Genomic DNA, 20127 nt, shown 5'->3' with positions numbered 1-20127 from the left:
CCTCAGACACAGGGGCGAGCCAGTCCTCTCCCTGACCTGCCTTCCTGGAGGGCGGCCCACTCGGGCCACAGCAAGGGAACAGCAGGGACAGAAACCATCCAAGGAAGACTTTATTTCCAAGTTCCCATGGAGATGTTACAAACAGCGCAGACTTAAAAGAAAAAAAAAAAAATTTAAAATTTTAAAGTCACTATAGCTTTAAAGTAAAAATAGGATTAGACAAAATAATAAATAGCGCCTTCCGTGATAACGTTCAAGACGCGGGCGTGGGGCGTGCTGCCCACCTGGCCGTGCCCCTCGCCCCTGCAGCCGCACGGCTCCCGCGTGGCCTCCTGGGGAGGCAGGAATGAAATGGCCACACCGTCCAAATCGTGACTTTATTTTTAATATAAAAAATGCAAATTTGGAAACCCACCCTACTTTCCCCCCTAACATAATGCTTTACCTCTTAAAAATAAAAATAAAGTACTAATTCTATATACATCACATGTACCATACAAAAATGTATCCAAAGTTTCTATTGCTACCAAAGTGTTCTAAATTAAAACGGTTACAGAAAGCCCCTCCTTGTAAACAAAAGATTACAGGTTACAAAATCAAAGCACACATAGGCCAGGGTCATTTACAGCCACGCCACCAACTCGAATCTGTATGTGCCTGTATAAAATGCATATTCAATATACCTTTGCAAATTTATTTTTCATTATAAAGCAAATGGATACAGTTTCTACAATAAATAAGCCGCCGGGTGGGGCGGGGGAGCCTGGGGCAGCCGGACGGCGGGCTGCACGGGCGCCGAGTGCGTCTGCTGGGCACCCGCCGCTCCTCTTTCCACAAAGTACCATTCAAAATAATGTCATTTTCTCTCCTAAAATACACATTTGTCACTGTAAATTTACACCCCGTCTTATTAAATAAGTGGTACTCTGTGTAAAGAGTAAGATTTACAAAATTATTAAACATTCAAAAGTCTCTGTTAAAAAAAGCTACAGATCAAAGGAAGCGAGGCCGCGGCAGCGCGCGGCGGGCAACGCCCCGCCCCGCCCCGCCCGGCGGCCGAGATGGAGGTACAAAACTCGGAACCAAAACCTCCCCTCCCTGGGGAAAAGAATTCAAGAACTAGGACTAAAAATCAGAATAAGTTAAGTTTTAAACAATATACAGTATGTACAGCTTATCAACACTATGGACAAGGGCTGTGGCCGTCCCGGGCTCAGTCGATGTCGCTGAGGTCGCTGGCCGGCTCCCCGTGCACGCGGCTCAGGTGGTTCATGGCCCGGTCAAAGGCGATGCGCACCGCCTTGCGGATACTCGAGTTCCTCCCTTCCATCATCTTCAGCTTGTCTATCGTCTCGTCAATCCCCAGGGGAACCATTTTGGATTTAGGAAGCCACTGCCTGTTTCAAGGGAAAAAGGGAGAAAGTCGAACAAGGGAAGATGGCTGGCACCCCCACTTCCAGTGCCCCCATGACAAGCCCAGCCCCACACAGAGCAGAGCCACCCCTGCCCTCCCCTCAGCTCCCGGGGCTCAGGCAGGACAGAGCCCAAGTCACCTTCTCCTCCTCCTCCAAACACCCACCAAACACCTCCATGTCCTACAAAGGGTGGGCACGGGAAACACGTGCGTGCAAACACACAGGTACACACACTCACCAAACGTCTGTGTCCTAAGTGATACACGGTGAGCACAGGAAAAGATGGACACACACGTACACACACACCACACGTCTGTGTCCTAAGTGATACAGGGTGGGCACAAGAAGACATGGACACACACACACACACACACCAAACGTCTGTGTCCTAAGTGATACACGGTGAGCACAGGAAAAGATGGACACACACCAAACGTCTGTGTCCTAAGTGATACAGGGTGAACACAGGAAGACATGCGCGTGCACACACACACACACACACCCCAAACGTCTGTGTCCTAAGTGATACAGGGTGAGCACAAGAAGACATGGATGAACACACACACACACTCACCAAATGCCTGTGTCCTAAGTGACACAGGGTGAACACAGGAAGACATGCGCGCACACACACACAAACATCTGTGTCCTGATACATACACACACACACCCCAAACGTCTGTGTCCTAAGTGATACAGGGTGAGCACAAGAAGACATGGATGAACACACACACACACACACACACCAAACGCCTGTGTCCTAAGTGATACACACACAAAAAAAACACACCAAATGTCTGTGTCCTAAGTGATACAGGGTGAGCACAAGAAGACATGGAAACACAAACACACACACTCACCAAACGCCTGTGTCCTAAGTGATACAGGGTGAACACAGGAAGACATGCGCGCACGCACACACACCAAACACCTGTGTCCTAAGTGACACACACACACCAAATGCCTGGTTTTTTTTGGTTTTGTTTTGTTTTGTTTTTGACAGGCAGAGTGGATAGTGAGAGAGAGAGACAGAGAGAAAGGTCTTCCTTTTTGCCGTTGGTTCACCCTCCAAAGGCCACCGCGGCCGGCGCATTGCGCTGATCCAAAGCCAGGAGCCAGGTGCTTCTCCTGGTCTTTCATGGGGGTGCAGGGCCCAAGCACTTGGGCCATCCTCCTCTGCCTTCCCTGGCCACAGCAGAGAGCTGGACCGGAAGAGGAGCAACCGGGACAGAATCCAGCGCCCCGACCAGGACTAGAACCCGGTGTGCCGGCGCCGCAGGCGGAGGATTAGCCTGTTAAGCCACGGCGCCGGCTAAATGCCTGTTTCCTAAGTGACACACACACACACACACACCACACACCACACACCGTGCGCACAGCCTAGGCACAGGCAGAGGCGAGCGGCTGTCCATGGGGTCAGTCAGGAGAGGCAGGGGCGCAGTCACTGCATCTATCCTCACATGGGTCCTGAGGGCTGCACTGGGCGTGCTGGGGCCTCCAGCTGATCCGGGTCAGAGTGGCCAGGCACAGGTGGGGCCTCACGCAGGAGGCCCTGGGTAGGTGGGTGGGTGGGTGGACACCCTGGCAGAGGGTCAGGGCCCAGAGTTCTACTGTGGACACAGACAGGAAGTGAGATTAGCCAACGTGGCTGGGACCAGACGAGAAGGAGCAGAGGGGCCGGTGGTGTGGAGCAGTGGGTTGAGCCTCCACCTGCCTGCGGCATCACCATCCCATATGGGCGCCAGTTCGAGACCCGGCTGCTCCACTTCCGATCCAGCTCTCTGCTGTGGCCTGGGAAAGCAGTAGACGATGGCCCAAGTGCTTGGGACCCTACACCCTCATAGGAGACCCAGAAGAAGCTCCTGGCTCCTGGCTTCAGATCAGCTCAGCTCCTGCCGCTGCGGCCATTTGGAGAGTGAACCAGCGGATGGAAGACCTCTCTACCTCTACCTCTCAATAAGTGTTTTTTAAGAAAAGGAGAACTGGAGGCTGTCGGGACAGAGAATGACCGGTGCTCTGTGCCCGTACCACCAGACTACACCCACGTGGGAACCCAGAGCAGCACGGGCTCCACCGGCTGCAGTCTGTCCCGGGCCCCAACCCACACGTCCCAGGCAAGGCCTGGCAGACACTGGCAAGTGAGGCCCACAGAGGCTGGGCCTCAGAGCGAGGCCTCCACTCACCAACTCCTCTTGTTATCAAAAAACAGAACCAGAAACAACTTCTCATCCGACTTGGTCTGCATGTGCTCGCCGATCCTCAGCACGTCCAGGGGCGGCGCCGGGATGGTGACGCCGTTGTGGTGGCCAGGCACTCGCGGCATCTTGGGGTCAATGATCTGCCAAGACAGACAGCTCGGGTCACAGGTGCCAAAGCCGCACCCTGGCAGGCCCACCGGGATAGCCGCCCGCTCTCGCAGCAGCTCCGCGGGAGGGGACTCACCAGTGCCGGGTAGGAGGGGTAGCCGCTGCACTTGGCCCACACCACCTTCAGGGGCTCCAGGACGGAGGCCGCGGCCTCGGTGGAAATCCACATGCTGTTCTGGCCCACTTCTGGGGAGGAGGAGGCCACTCTGGTAAATGTGGGAGGACATCCAGCACCCCCAGGGCCTCCCCCCAGGGCCCCTCAGCCCGCCATGGCCACGCCTCTTCAGGCCCAGAGGAAGCCCCACTCCTCCCATGGGTCCAGGGCCTGGCACCCCATCTCCAAGGCCTCTCAGCAGGACCCCTCCCAAGACCCTCACTCCAGGGACACCATTCGGATCCAACATCACAAAAGCAACACCAAAGTTCTGGACCCCACCAACAGCTGCCTGCTCTTCCCACTGCCGCTTGGCTCTCAACCCCAAACCCACCTCAACAGGGGGGAGCTACACCACCCCGGGAGCCCAGGACTCTCCAGGGGCCCCGGCCGTGTGACAATCAGGACCATTGGGGCCAGAATCCACAGAACCCACAGAACCCACAGCGACTCCGCCCCCAGCATGCAGCCCAGGCCCTGCCGGGTGCCAGTCTGGCTACAAGGGCACGGCTAGGGGAACATCGGGGAGCGAACCCGGCAACTCACCGGCTGCGATCCGGGCCGCCTTGGCGTAATTGCCGTTCTCAATGCAGGAGATCAGCTCGCTGCGGTCCTCCAACGTGTGCCTGCGCACCAGGGCAGGCTTGCCGCGCCCGCACTTGGGCACACTGAAACTTCAGGAGGAAGGCACGGTCAGAGGCTCGTCCCGCCAGGACAACACCCAGCGTGCAAGCGGCGCATGCCCACAGCTCGCCTCCGCCAGGCCCGACCCACACCGTGCCGGGCACGCCGGGCAGAGGCGGGGCTGTGCTCGCGGCTGTCTTGCTGAAGGCAAGCTTTGGTGGGAAAAGACACGCACGGACGTAACCACAGATCTGCTTATGTCTGCATGTGGTTTTGTTCCTGCTTCTGGGTAGCTCCATGAAGCAGAGCACCATGGGACAAAGGGGACGTGTGCACACGCACACACACGGGCCAGCTTTCTCCGAGGGCACGGGCACGCGAGCCGAGCTCCCTGTCCCGCGAGGGGCCGTGGCGCCCACCTTGTTTCGCAGAGCGGGCTGCTGCTGGAGGAGATGCTGGACTCAGAAGCACAGCGGCGCCGGGGAGCGGCTTTCCTGCCTGGGCCGCTGCCCGGCTCCTGCTCACTCCTCGCGCCCCCAAAGCCATTGGTGAGACCTGCAACACAGGCAAGCAAGACCGCGTCAGCCCTCAGCAGCGCCGCCACGCGCAGTGGCACCGGGAATTCACTCATCTCTACAGCACCCGCGCCCAGCCCGCACAGCAAAGCAGTCACTGAAATACACACAAGGCAGCAAACGCCAGCAAGAGTGGTTCCGTGCGCGCTCATCTGGGAGAGCGCTCTAACCAGGTGCCCGTCACTGGCCCTGCGCGTGCAGAGGTGGCCTGCTGCACCCCAGGGCTGCGCGGCCAGACCAAGGGGCCATCACACAAACAGAAGCAGCTTCACACATACTAATTACATCCAAAACACCCTGCTTTAAAAAGGCTGACCCAACACTGACACGAGGGCCCTGTCAATCCAGGCCACTCCAAGCCACCAGCACCCAGCGCACAGGGGTGGTGCTCCCGGGGGGTGGGCCTGAACTCACCAAAGAGCTCCACAAATTCAGTACCTCGATCAGGCGAATCAGTCACTCCCAACCCCCCCGGAACAGCCCGACCCCTGGTGTGTCCACAGCCCCTCGCGGGCCTTCCTGGCTCAGGCAGTTGGTGGTGAATGGCCAGGCTCCCTCCAGGAGGGGCAGGTGGAAGGGAGGAGAAACATTTTTCCTAAGACAGAATCCCATTAAAAACCAACTACACCCGTTCCATTTCTTGGAAACACTTTGAGACCAGCGGCTGGATCCAGCCTGGTCCTCAGCGAGCACAGCTCACTTTACGGGGCTGAGGCTCAGAGGCTGCGCGGGAGGACCCTGCCTGGCCCAGAGGCTGCGCGGGAGGACCCTGCCTGGCCCAGAGGCTGCGCGGGAGGACCCTGCCTGGCGCCAGAAGCTGCGCGGGAGGACCCGCCTGGCCCAGCACCTCTGCAGCAGGAAGTGCAGCAGGCAGGGACATCATGCAACCTGAAGCTCTGCAGAATCCGAGATGCTGGGGGCGACACCAGGCTGCTCAGGCCCCACCTTCAGGCCCGCAGCGACAGTTCCAGGAAGTGCTACTTCCTCAGAAGCCGACACCCAGCTCTGCCCCGGGAGCCTGTGCCCACCCGTGACACCTGAAGGCCGGGCAGAGCCCGTGCCCTTGGGCCAGCTCCAGCGCCAGCACTCAGGGCTCCCGGCCACAGACTCAACGGTACATGGACACGTGGGGCCGAGGCCAGAGACTGAAGCACCGCGGTCCAGGTGCCCTGGCACGGCCTCGCCGGCCTGTGCTGTGGACACTGACTCAGGACTGAGCAGACTTCCGTAGAAGGTGATCTCCACACTTGTGCCAGGGCCTCCAAGAGGGGACAGCCAGCCTGGCCCACAAGGCAGGTGTGGCCAGCTAGGGGAGGAGGAAGACCAGCCACAGCCACTCACAGCTCCAGCCTGCGGTGCTGTAAGAGAGCGGGCCAACACGAGGCCAGGCCCCCAACTCCGCACTGAGGGAAGAGAGGGAGGCCTCGGGGTGTCCTCCACTCCGAGAGAGAACGAGCACGCTTCTGCCTTCCAACTCCCCCCGCGTTTCATCGGGGGGCACGCAGCACCCAGGCTGTCCCAGGACACGCCCGAGTGCCAGCGAGCAGGGGAAGCGGCAGGTGACAGGCAAGTCACCCTCCCCAGCAGGGGCACGAGGAAGCCTGACAGAGGGTCCAGGGCCTCCCCTGGTAAGGGGACAGAGGAAAGGCTGAGGGAGAGGAGCAAGGCTCCGGTCAGCTCTGCAGAGTGGGGCCCACGTGGGGTACGAGGCCCTGGAGGGCGTGCCAGGGAGCCTGGGCTCAGGCTGCTAAGGTCTACAGCTAGGGCGGCGCGCCCCAGCGCCTCCACCTCCACCCTGGCTTCCCACCCGCTGCCCCATGGGCTGTATGGCCTCCGGGCGGAACCCACTGGGACCACCCCCTTCAGCAGCCCTGTCAGGACCTCAAAGGACACGTGCCCCGCAGGGTTCTAAGCCCCACTCCAGACTCGAGACCCACACACAGCTGACGCCCCGGGGGCACCCACGAACACCACACACAGCTGATGCCCCGGGGGCACCCACGACCACCACACACAGGTGACGCCCGGGGGCACCCACGAACACCACACACAGCTGACGCCCCAGGGGCACCCACGAACACCACACACAGCTGACGCCCCGGGGGCACCCACGAACACCACACACAGCTGACGCCCCGGGGGCACCCACGAACACCACACACAGGTGACGCCCGGGGGCACCCACGAACACCACACACAGGTGACGCCCGGGGGCACCCACGAACACCACACACAGGTGACGCCCGGGGGCACCCACGAACACCACACACAGGCCTCTCACCCAGAACACAGTGGGGGGACTCTGGCACAGGGTGTTTCTTTAAATGCTGAGTGAAGCTGGTGCACTAGGGGAGTGAGTGAAAACAAGGCTCCTGCCAGGAGCCCACTCTACCCAGGACCGCCGGCCCCCAACCACTCTGACGAGCAAAGCAGGCCCATGGTTGCAAGGGAGGGGACCCCAGAGGGCCCCCCAGACAGCCTATCCACCCTCTGCAAGAGGCCGGGAACCCACCCTGAGCAGCTCACACCTGCAGCACAGGGCAAAGCCCCTGGCAGGAGGACAGGGGGCTGGGGTCTGCACCCTGGTCCCCACTGCTGCCATCGCCAAACCTGCCCCCAGACCTCAGATGAACCTGACGAGTTCAGACACGCACCAAGCCCAGTGCAGGACGAACGTCCGGTGCGACGACACCGGCCAAGCTGCGGACACGCTCTTACTCCTACAATTGCCAAAATGACCACACTGCTGTGTCTTCTCCAACCTGCGTAAGCACTCAGCCATGGGGACCGGCACTGTTAGACTGCAGGGAAAGCCACCAACTGCAGTGCTGGCACCCACACGTCCCTGGTGCAAGTCCCGGCTGCTCCACTTCCGATCCACCTCCCTAACGCACCTGGGAAAGCAGCAGAAGACGGCCCAAGTGCTTGGGCCCTGGCACCCACGTGGGAGACCCGGATGAAGCTCCTGGCTCCTGGCCCAGCCCTGGCTGTTGCGGCCATTTGGGGCGTGAACCAGATGAAAGATCTCTAACTCTACCTTTCAAATAAATAAATAAATCCTAAAAACAAACAAACTCAGCAACAAAGAAGTTCGCAGACACCACCCTGCTCCACGGAGGGTCCCCAAGGGCGGGCATGGGGCACGGCCAGCACGAGACAGCAGCCAGTAAAGGAAAGACATCAAGGGAGGTGGAGCATCAGGTAGATCCAGAAACCAAGACGCTAACAACCGAGTGAGGACAACACGGCAGAGCCCCGTCTCCACAGCGCCACGTGCAGGACCCGGCCCCCGACAGGCCCGTGTGGCACCCTGAGAACAGGCGCGGAGAGCTGGCGCTCGCTGTCTGTGCCGCAGCAGGTGCTCCAGCCGAGGCGGCATTCTTCAGGCTCCCCTCAGAGGGAGGGCAGAGGCAGAAGGACCCGCCAGCTCAGCCCACCGCCAGCTCTGACTTACAGAGGGGTGGGCTGGGTGGGCGCAGGTCTCCCCTGGGGCTGGGCTTTGTTTTGTTTAGAGGATGGCTGAACTGATGGTCCCAATGCGATCCATGCGGTTGAAGTGGAAATGCAAGGGTGCCGGGGCCACTGAGCAGAGCCACTGTCCAGCTGGAGCAAAGAGAACATGGCCAGGACCCAAAGAGCGAGCGGCCCAGCACGCCAGCAAGCGACAACCCGGTCTGGCTGAAAGGAAGGGGCCGCCAGCTCCTCCCCGAAGAGCGAAGATGCAGAAGACAAGACTCGCTTTCACCCCCAGCCATGTGCCTGGCAGGAACCTCGCGGCAAGTCTCAATGAAGACACAAGCAGCTCGTGCCAGGCCAAAGCTTCTTGGTTGGAAGTAACTAAGCAGTCGCAGCAGAAGGAAGCTACGAGACAGGGCGGCTCCGCAGGCTCAGGACCCACGCTCCAGGCCTCCCCAAGGCCCACGGCACCACATGCCCAGCCTACAGGCACGGGACGGTGACAGGAGCGGGCCCACAGGTGAGAGTCCAGGATGAAGGAATCCGTTCTCAATCTAACTTGGAAGCTCGCCGTGCACTGGAGAACACAGGAGAGCTCCCTACAAGTTCAGAGCACACAGATGGCCCTGGGAAAAAGCGGAAGGTTCCGGAACACTTCGAGTCCTCAGAATGCGAAGAAGTGAAACTCGGAGCAAGAAATCCAGGCGTGCAGAGAGCACCACAAGGTTCAGGTGATGGCGAAGCACTGGCCACACTCAGACCACACCCAGCCCTGCCCAGGCTGGGCAGAGGACACAGCGGCTGCCGCCTCGCGCTCCTGAGGTCTGTCTTAGCGCTAAAGCTCGCAGGCTGCTCAGAGTTAGGCTCAGGGGCTCATCGCGATCCACTGAAAGCTACTGCCACTCTGGAATAAGAAAGCAAAAATCTCTGTTTCAGTGAGGGTCGAAGGGCAGAGCATTCTTCCAGAAACGCGCACTGCAGATCACCCCGTGAGGACCACCTGAGACGCACCGTCGCCACTCACACAGGCAGAACTGCCCTCCCGCGTGGAAAGGGACACAGAGGGAGACCCAAGGGAGGTCTGCAGAGTGCGGCCACCAGGCTGGTAAAAGCAAGTCCACTGCTAGAGGCCCAGTAGGACCTAGATGGTCAGGCGAGGCCACCCGCTGGAAGCCGCCAGTGCCTGCACGGGGCCCCCAGGTGAGGGTGGGGGGCCACTGCCCCAGCCAGCAGCTCTGCGGTGGGGCCCTGCCCTGCACCCCATGCCATTGACAGTCGTGCAACCCTGAGGAAGCGCAGCATCAGGGCGAGCTCCATGCCCCGTGTGTGGAGCGGACGCCTGAGGCTGGCCAGCACCATCAGCCAGGGCCTGGTGCCCTGGAGTTCGAAACAAGGTGCTGGGGTCTCTCGCTGCATCTGGCTAAGAGCAGCTGGAGCTGGGGAGAGAAACCCCAGGAGCCGACAAAGCCGACGCCTGCACCTGCATCCCCCAAGGCTCCAGGCAGCCCCGTGACTGCCAAACACAAAGGCCTCGTCACATTCCCTTAAGACGGCACCCTGACATCAATCGGCAGCACACACGGACACGGGTGGAACCTCTCTAAACGTTTCTGTAGCTACATGTGCGAACCATTCTTCCACAGTAAAATGAAGTTCCGAAGGAATTATCTCAGCTCACAGAAGAAGGCATGCTCTACCCCGTCCAGTGAGGTCCCTCACGTGGGCACCGCGGATGGATGGGTGGGCCTGCTCCTTACTATCCAAGGGCACAGCCAGAAGAGAAGGCAGGACAGACAGACAGGAAAGACAAACGCCACAGCAACACTCCTGTACGGAGCGGTGACGACGGGGCCCTGGCACCTCCAAGGCCGAGAACAGAGGCCGCTTCCTCCACACGGCACAGCGGCAGCGTGGGGCGCACATGGAGCGACTGGGGAGTAAAGCAGCGCCGACACACGTGCCGCAGCCCACGAGAAGCCCCTGCACGCCCCTGCGGCCGTCCTAGCTCCCCACAGGCGTGCTGACGGGGCTGCGCTGCGCGGAACCACTCTGTACCTACATGGTGTGAGTGCTGTACGGGGGGCTCAGGAGACCCTCCTGGGGGCTGCGAGGGCAGCCGGGCCAGACACGGCCACTCATGAGCCCCAGTGCGCCTGGTGTGCACACCACCTTCAAGACAAGCAGTCTCAACCTCCACCAGACGTCACTCCTGTCGCTACACTGTTCAGGGCACAGAGCGCAGGGCCAGCGACACAAGGCCGCACCGCGGGGCGCCCACCTTGGACCCAGGGTTTAGGACCTTCAGGAAGAAAACGGCATCGTTTGTTCTGCAAAGGACGACGATGCTGCACGAAGCACAGGCCCTGCGGGCGCGGTGCCAGCACCCGTGCGCTTACCTGTGTCCAGGCGCTTTCCCGGGGACTCCTGCTCCACCTCGGAGTCTCCACATGTGCTCCGCGACCTTTTCCTTGGCTGCAGTAGAGTCTCCAACCTCGGAAGGACTACAGACAAAAAGGTTTTGGTCCCTAGCTGAGGAGAAGTTGGCTGGGTTTCAGTGTTCTTGGCAGACTTTGGGGGGCTTACACTTTTCGATTTGCAGAAGAGAACAGAGGTGCGTCTGTTTACATCGCTTGATGGCTCCGCCACCGCGGAGGCCGCCGCCGCCGGCACATCGCCACTACTGGCGAGGGTGGGCTCTGGAGGGTGTCCGCTCACCAGTGCGCTCTGAGTGCAAGTGCTATGTGAGGCATTATCAAATGTGACTCTTTTGAATAGTTTACTCTGCTCGGGGTTGAGTTCTACTGGTTTGAGGGTTGGTGGTTCTGAATTAGTCTCCGAGTTTGAAGGAAGAGGTAATGCATCTGATGGTTCAAGTTTAGGGGGAGATTTATCTCCTGAAAAAATTATAAATAAAGTGATTTTTGAAAACTGAAGATTAGAAAATCTATCATAAAACTTACTATAAATGTGAAGTCCACCAAAACACTACTTCAGTTAAGGAAACAAAGCATCCCACATAACCGACTGAGAAGCGGTAGGCTGCCCTGGGGGCCCCGGGTCACGCTGTGAGCGCCTCCCTGGCGCCACGGCGTGGTGTGGCACCGAGCTGCGAGGCCATCTCGTGCACACAGCAGTCAGCACAGCCCCCTAGGCCACGGCAGTTCCTACAACCACTCACTCACTTACCTTGAAGAGGAAAAGATGCCTCACCCAACTAAGGGGACCTCAGACGGGCCCCCCGGACTCTGCCCCGGGCCCCAGGCCAGCTTCTGACCGGAGCGTCCCCCAGGAAGACAGGCTCAGTCACCTCGGCACGGACGAGGTGAAAATGTACCAGCAGAAAATCGGGGGGTCTGGAAACGACACGGCACAGGCGTCCTCGGTGCAGCCTGGGGCGGCCGACAGCCCGGCACAAGGCCACGCTACGCTGGGCTACCGCTGAGCTCCCTTCCCAACAGGACTGGTTTGGGCTACAGGAAGCATGACATGAAACCAAGAATAACACTTCAATGACCCTAGGCAGTGCCTGTTACCACTGGGCACATTTTTTATTTTATTAAACCTGCAAACTTCCTGACACCCACAGGACGTCTGCAGGGCTCATGCTTTAAACACAGAAGTCCCCGTGAAAACGGAAAGCTGCACGCCCGGCTTCGCAGGCTCTGAGCACCCAGTTCACTCGGAGCCAACGTTCCCAGAACGGTGCGGAAAACTTCACTCCAGCGGACTTCCAGGAGCGGCACAGCCCGGTTCAGGGCAGCAAAGGGGCTCGCTCTCCCCGAGCAGCCGCACTGCCGGCTCTGGGCTAAAAGGCACCCGTTTCCAACCACTGCTCAGCGCGTACCAGAGCAGGCGCGGCCAGTTCACACTCCCGGGGACAGGTGTGACCGTCACCAACAGCCTTTTGTTAAGTAAGGCCTTTCATAAACGTTGTAAATGGGAGACACAAACAACACTGAAGACCCCGGGCTTCAGAGGGACGTGCGTCCGGAGCCTGCCAGCTACCGACAGCAGCACCGAGCCCTGGGCGGTGCCGCGAGCAGCCAGAGGTCCTGACGGGTGGTGTTCTGTTCAAAGCTTGCCAATGCCCACCCCGCTCCTGCCCAGCCATCTCTGGAACCAAGGGGGCCGCCCTCACCCCTACAGCAGTGCTCCATCTACCTCCGGCTTCCTCCCCCCGCCCCACCCTGGGGGTTTCCCTTGGGCCCCTGCACGGGGACTCTCACCCCGCCCATACCTAGAAGTACTGGCTGTGATCCCCAAGGCCTCTGCTAGACCAAGGCCAGCCCCAGCAGATGCAGCTACACTGGCCAGCAGAGACAGTGTGGCCAGGGCCCAATCCCCCAGCCCACGGTCCAGGCACCGCCAAGGATGCCCTCACAGTCTCCCATCCACCCTCCCCTTGGAGGCCAAGGAGCACTTCAAACCTCATTTCCTGCCTCCAGCTCGGTCTTTGGACTACCCACCCTGCCTGGGCAGCAGACCCCAGGGTGGACAGGGCAGGCCCCTAGGTCCTGAGGCTCTCTGCCCAGCTAAGGTGCTCCTGCCAGGCTGGCAAGGCACCACTGCGCTGGGGGACCTCTTCCCCACAGCACCACCACACCAGGGCAGGCTCTTCTGGTCACTGTGTGTGGTCCAAGTTCCCAGCTGCTGCCACAGAACTCCTGAGACAGGCTCTCCACACACTGACAGGGGATGTCCGGACACCCCAGTGCAAACCCCCCACAGCCGTGGGACCCACAGGCCATCATCCTGAACCTCGGCCTCCCCATCCCTTGCTGGGGGCTGTGAGGAGTGCAGACCCCTCCCCTACCAGAACAGCCACTACCACCCACACAGCGGCAGGCCCCTCGGTCCCCGAGAGGAGCCTGACTGGAGTTAATATACACCACGGAAACGCTTTTGAAAAGTTACAAGCTACCAAGCACCGTGGGGACCAAGGTGACTCGAGGTGAAGACTCAGACTCTGTAACGGGAGCAGCCAGGACCCTGGGGCCAGTGCTGGGGTACAGCAGGCTCAGTTGCTCCACTTTCCTTCCAGCTCCCTGCTGTGGCCTGGGGAAGCAGCGGAAATGGCCCAAGTCCTGGGGCCCCTGCTCCCACGTGGAGACTTGGATGGAGCTCCGGGCTCCTGGCTTTAGCCTGGCCCACGCCCAGCCATGGCAGTCATTTGGGGAGTGAATCAGGGAAGGAAAGACCTCTCTTTTTCTAACTCTGCCTTTCAAAAAAATCGTTAAAAAGAAAGGAAGGAAGATAGGTCAGTAGGTGAGTGAGGATCCTAAAATTCCACTCACTGGAACTTATCACAAACACAAAACAGCAAAACAGCCACCCACAGTGTTCCGCACAGGATGTCGGATCAGCACCACGAGGCACTGGCCACCGTGCCAGGTCACCGAGTTCCTGGGAAATCACAAGGTGGCGTGTGGGGACACCTGTACCCCGTGAGGACGACACTCCCCGCTCCGCAATGCTGACCGCACATCCGGCATGGGGTTTGAACAAACGCTCCTGGGTCCAGCAGCGCTCCTGCCTGCCAGGCGTGCAGGGTACAATGCAGGAAGGCCTCAGAGGCCGAGGCACAGCGGCGCTGGAGGCTGCACTGACGGAGGGGACCCTGGAGCCTGGCATCCCCACACGACCTGAACCCTCACTGCTCAAGCCTCACACGGTGCCACCTGAAGCCACAGTCAAAATGAAGACGGAGACCCCCAGAGCTCCAAGTGCACTCACGGGCTTAGCAAGCTCCCCTCGGGATGCAGCACACCCCGGCCACAAGCCATCCCTTCCTTGAGGTGCCGGGGACTCGGCCTGTCCCAAGTGCAGCACACGCGCCATGCACGTGGCCCTGTGCGCTGTGCACCTGGTACGGAACAATCCCTGCCTTCAGGGGTGCACAGCACGGGTACAGCTGAGCATGCCAGGGCACCGCTCAGGGGCTCGTGTCCTCACCAGCACACGGCGCCCCGCTCTGGAGGCCCCTGCCTCCCGCGCCTCGCCTCGCCTCACCTCGCCTTGCAGGCATCTTCTCCATCCCCTCCCCCGCTGGCTAAAAAGCACAAGGCCTTTTCCTGACCCCAGCGCTTCAACACACAGGTGTGCCACGGCACGCCACTCCAGGCCACCTTCCCTGAGCCCACTTCCTGTGCTTTCCTTCAACCCCAAGCTACAAAGCAACGAACCTGGCCTCTGAAGGACCAGCTGGCTCCGGCAGGGGCAGGGCACGCACCGCGACACTCCATAGGGGTGGGGAGGGCGCTCAGACAGAACGGAAAAGGCAACTGCAGCTCTGCATGGACGAGCAGCCCCTGCAGCCCAGAGGTCTGAGGGCGAGGGCCGGACCTGCTCACTGTGCTGAGGACGAGTAAGCCACAAAGCACAGACGGTGTGCCAGAAGGGGGCCAGGGACAGAGGCCGGCACCGCGGCTCAACAGGCTAATCCTCCGCCTACGGCGCCGGCACACCGGGTTCTAGTCCCGGTTGGAGCGCCGGATTCTGTCCCGGTTGCCCCTCTTCCAGGCCAGCTCTCTGCTGTGGCCAGGGAGTGCAGTGGAGGATGGCCCAAGTGCTTGGGCCCTGCACCCCATGGGAGACCGGGAGAAGCACCTGACTCCTGCCATCGGATTAGCGCAGTGCGCCGGCAGCGGCGGCCATTGGAGGGTGAACCAATGGCAAAGGAAGACCTTTCTCTCTGTCTCTCTCTCTCACTGTCCACTCTGCCCGTCAAAAAAAAAAAAAGAAGAAGAAGAAGAAGAAGAAGGGGGCCAGGGACCAAGAACCAACCATGCGAGGTGGCATGAGCAGGGAACAGGACTCCATACCGGGTCACACAAAAGCTAAGCCCACGGAACAGGCAGTGGCACCACCCTGGACTCAGCAGGCCACAGAGTGGACAGCTCGGCCCACCAGAGGCCCAATGAACCCTTCAGAGACATGCAGAGGAGAGCATCGTGGGCTGGAGACAAGGCTTGCAGGGCAAAAACAGGCAGAGTTTTGCACTCGGGCGAAGCCTCCGTGGTACGGCCTCCAGCACCCAGGGAAGCTCTAAAGCCTGGCTCTTACGCTACGGAAACGCAAAGCGATCATAAACCTGGAACAAAAACAGGCACACAACGAGAAAGCAATAAACAGGAATTCTGAGCCACGGCGCCGGCGCTGTGGTACGAGTTAAGCCACAGCCTGCAGCACCGGCATCCTATATGGGCAATGGTTCAAGTCCCAGCTGCTCCACTTCTCATCCAGCTCCCTGCTGTTGGCCTGGGAGAGGAGCGGAGGACAGCCCAAGTGCTTAGGCCCCTGTACCTACGTGGGAGACCTGGAAGAAGCTTCCGGCCTTTTGAGGAGTGAACTATCAGAGAAAAGATACCCTCCCCCCCCCCCAACTCCCTCCCTCTCCCTCTCCCTCTCTCTTGTATTCTTTTTAAAGAATACATTTTAAAAAAATAATAATTTAAAGGGACCAGCGCTTTGGAATAGCAGGTAAAGCCACCGCCTGCAGTGCCAGCATCCCATATGGTCGCCTGTCCTGTCCCGGCTCCTCCACTTCCTATCCAGCTCTCTGCTGTGGCCTGGGAAAGCAGCAGAAGATGGCCCAAGTCCTTGGGCCCCCGCACCTGTGTGGGAGACCCGGAGGAAGCTCCTGACTCCTGGCTTTGGATTGGCATAGCTCCAGCCATTGTGGTCATCCGGGGAGTGAACCAGCGGACGGAAGACCTCCCACCTCTTTCTCTCTCTCTCTCTCTCTCTCTCTCTCTCTGTCTCTCCTCTCTCTGTGTAACTCTTTCAAAGTAAAAAAATCTTTAAAAAATAATAATTATAATTTAAAAAGAAGAAATTGAGGGTGGTGCAGTGGCACAGGTTAAGCCTCCACCTACAGTGCCAACCTCCCGTATGGGCTCCAGCTGGAGTCCCGGCTGCTCCACTTGTGATCGCGTTCCCTGTTAATGCCCCGGGGAAAGCAGCCCCTGACCCACGCGGGAGACCTGGATGGAGCTCCTGATTCCTGACTTTGACCTGGCCCAGTCCCAGCCGTTGCAGCCACTTGGGGAGTGAAACAGTGGCTGGAAAATCAATCAATCCCTCCCTCCCTCCCTCCCTCTCTCTATCTGTCTTTCAATAAACATCCTTTAAAAAACATTTTTTTAAAAAAACAAAGGCATTCCTTGCTAAATGTATAAGAGGTAATTTTATTTATTTATTTATTTTTTGGCAGGCAGAGTTAGACAGTGAGAGAGACAGAGAGAAAGGTCTTCCTTTTGTTGGTTCACCCCCCAATGGCGCTACAGCCGGAGCTGTGCAGATCCAAAGCCAGGGGCCAGGTGCTTCCTCCTGGTCTCCCACGCGGGTGCAGGGCCCAAGCACTTGGGCCATCCTCCACTGCCCTCCCAGGCCACAGCAGAGAGCTGGACTGGAAGAGGAGCAACCGGGACGGAATCCAGTGCCCCAACCAGGACTAGAACCCGGGGTGCCGGCGCCGCAGGCGGAGGATTACCCAAGTGAGCCACAGCACCGGCAGGAGGTAATTTTCTAAAAGAAAACATGTGTAGTCTCCCCTGGTGAGAGCAGCATGAGGGGCCTGAGGAGGAGCACCCACAGCGCTATGGTGTGCTACATCCAGAGACAGGGCAGCTCCACACCTGCCCACAGGGACCGGCTGAGGGCGGGGCACGCAGGTGAGCGTGTCCACGCGGGCAGGAGGCAGCACCAACAGGGACGCCCAGCACGCTGTGCCCTGCTGGCACCATTCTTACAAAGCAGCAACCTGCAGAACGATTATCTGTCTCGTTTTAACGTTCTGCTGTTCTCACCGTGAGGATGCCAGGAAAACAACTCGGGCCTGCAGCACAGGCTGCCGGCAGGGGCAGGGGCAGGGGCAGCGCTGTCCACGTGCCGTCCCACGTAACCTCGACGAGAGGCCGGTGCAGAACGGGAGCGGCTTCCTCCCACTTGCCCACACTCGCTGCGGCCCACCAACCAGACGGCCCCCGCCAGGGCCAGCCTCTGCCTGGACTCCGCTGCTCTCCTACCGATGGACGGCTTCTGTGTCTATCCGTGAAAACATCCCCGCTACCCGGCTCCTTCCTGGGCGTTCTTCACCTACCAAGATGCCACCTCCACCAGCCGCCGCGACGGCAACGATGAGGCATCAGGCCGGGCCCACCGAGCACGAGGAAGCAGTGGCTCGGTGACAACAGCGTCTCCCAAAGCCTGCGTCACGAAACGGCTCTCGTTCGGTACACAAAACACGACACCGTGTCCTAACTCGTCTCAGTAACAGCGCAACACGAGCTCAGAGCCACGCGCACAGCGGTGTGCACACAGCTGGAATCGGGGGAGACCCTGACTGCGCGGCTTACCGCCTGACTGCGAAGTCTTGTTACAGAGAAACCAAACACCGGTCAGAATGTCAACCAACCGAGGGCTGTGCGAACCTCAGGGCACACACACCGGAGGCCCCCAGAGAGCACCGCCCGGGCCCTGACCACACGCACGGCCCCACCACCTCGGGCTTACCTTCCTCCCCAGGCTCCAGCCCTGGGGCAGCGCCGTCCTCTTCAAAGCTCCCAGCACCGGGCCCCGCCGGTGGGGACTGACCCTGCTGCTGGCTCAGCTTGTTCCGAAGAGCAGCGATCTCTTTTTTCAGTAGCTTTGCCCGTTTGCTCCGTGAGCCGCTGGACTTCATGGCGCAGGTGAGGTCAAGCTTGTCCAGCAGCTCCCTCAGCTGCTCCTCCAGGCCCATGTGCGCCCTGCTAGCCGGGTCCAACAACCTGTCCACTGAGTCAAAGACACACTGTCAGTCAGCAGACACCGCACCGGAGAGCCAAACTCTCGTTTTCATTTGTTTTCCTTCAGCTGCTGGCCCACTCCCACAACCGTCCGTGCTGCTCTCCCACGTGGGCTGCAGGAGCCCACGCACCGAGCAGTCACCTGTGCCCCCAGGGTGTCACCTGCAGGAAGCTGGGCTGGAAGCAGAGGCCCAGGACTCACACCAGGCACTCCGATGTGGGATGCTGGCATCCCAAGCGGCGGCCTAGCACGCTGCACCACACACCTAACCACTCGACCACCTTCTGAATCTCCCCTGGTCAAGGAGCCAAGGCACAGGCCCTGCCCAGCGGAGGCCTTCAAGGACACCTGAATCCAGGAGGTTCAGGGCCACTGCCGCAGGACATCAAACTGCCCCCCGGAGACTCCCTACTCCCGCAGCCAAGCCCGCACACTGCGGAGCGGCGGCAGCAGAGGCAGCACCAGGTGACACGTGGGAACAAGCCAGCGAGGTGCCCCATGCAGGCAGCCCGACAGAGAGAGCCGGCAGAGGTGCGTGCCACACCACAGACCAACAGAAACCTCGGCCGGCGTGCTGGCTCCGTGCACAGCACGAATGGCACCCAGGCTCAAGCCTTCAGCTGCTGGGTCCCTGGTGACTGGGAAAACCACTGAATTCCAGGCATATTTATGACCGAAGTCTCTACCATCTCATTTTCAATGAAACATCACCACTTATAAAACACAAATTACTTCAGTGAGCAGTGACCAAGAAAAGAAACTACTCCTTCAAGCTATCCAAAAATAAAAGCAGGAACAAGAGAAAGGAAACCGGGCTCGGGACGAGAGCAGAGCAAGACGGGCTAGAGACGCAGGAGCCGCCTGGCCAGGGTCCAGCGCTGCCCTGGCGCCAGTCTCCACCACGGAGCGAGCGAGGCTCAGGAGCAGCAGACAACCAAACGTCCTGGAGCACAGAGACCCCAGACTCACGCCCAGGCCATCGTTTCAAACGCAGCTTCACAAACGACACCCAGTGTTTCCGCACCAAGCCGTGTCTGCCGAGGACCCACAGGACACGCGGGGTCACAGCAGGGTCAGGGGCTCAGGGCAGGGGCAGGGGCCGCTGGGCAGGCTCAGCGCCGACGCGGCTTTGCAGCAGCACCCACAGTGTGGCACTGGCTCGCCGCCCCCGACCCAAACACTCTAGCTTTCTCATCAGCACGACGCCTGGTGCAGAAATTCATTCCGCACCTGTGCAGCCCCTTCTCCACAGGCACCAGCACTCTGTTCAAGGACGGTCAAGTGGTGAGTATGAGAGGCCCCCAGGGGGCGCTGCCCAGGGCTGAGGACTCTCCAGGCTGTGCGAGAGCAATGGAACCCCAAAGCCCCAGGGCTACTCAGGGCTCCCTGCTTGAAGGGCAGGCAGCCAACAACCCCCTTGGCACAGATGTAGGGCCAAGCCACAGGGGGATGGCTCAGGGGGCCCACCCATGCCCACCACAGAGGTGGGCGCCACAGCCGCACAGCGACTGCTCTGCCGGTGCTTGCTAAGAGCCCAAGTTCTGGGTGTGAGCCTGTGTTTCTCTCTGGTTTTCTCCAAGACACATTACTCTGACACACAACCAATGTGCTGTCATCTTTAAAGAGATGCACAACACATCCTGCACACCCCTGCCACCTGCAGGCCAGCGACAGCCCACAGAGCCACGGGCGGGGAACAGCCAGGACACACCCGAAGACAGAGGAGCCAGGCCACACAGCTGGCCAGTGAC

At 59.8% G+C, this 20127-nt stretch overlaps 1 protein-coding gene across 4 annotated transcripts in view; it reads right to left on the bottom strand.

The window, feature by feature from the left end:
• Nucleotides 1-358: 358 nt before the first annotated feature.
• The window catches only part of BRD1 (bromodomain containing 1), a 44799-nt gene continuing 25030 nt past the window's right edge, over nt 359-20127 (bottom strand). For 2 of the 4 annotated variants that reach the window (XM_062202655.1, XM_062202657.1), the window contains exons 7-13: nt 18104-18364; nt 10987-11484; nt 4979-5114; nt 4482-4609; nt 3858-3967; nt 3599-3753; nt 359-1397 (exon numbers count right to left, since the gene is read on the bottom strand). In XM_062202655.1, the coding sequence (XP_062058639.1) occupies nt 1214-1397; nt 3599-3753; nt 3858-3967; nt 4482-4609; nt 4979-5114; nt 10987-11484; nt 18104-18364 (1472 nt within the window). In that variant the 3' untranslated portion in view covers nt 359-1213. Of the gene's footprint in view, nt 1398-3598; nt 3754-3857; nt 3968-4481; nt 4610-4978; nt 5115-10986; nt 11485-18103; nt 18365-20127 lie in introns of those variants that run through there. The other 2 variants (XM_062202658.1, XR_009866929.1) reach the window with 2 other exon arrangements.

The sequence above is a fragment of the Lepus europaeus genome, chromosome 10 (assembly GCF_033115175.1).
Source record: "Lepus europaeus isolate LE1 chromosome 10, mLepTim1.pri, whole genome shotgun sequence".
Lineage (NCBI taxonomy): Eukaryota > Metazoa > Chordata > Mammalia > Lagomorpha > Leporidae > Lepus > Lepus europaeus.
The sequence above is the reverse complement of the archived record's forward strand: the minus strand, read 5'-3'. Positions and strand labels throughout refer to the sequence as shown.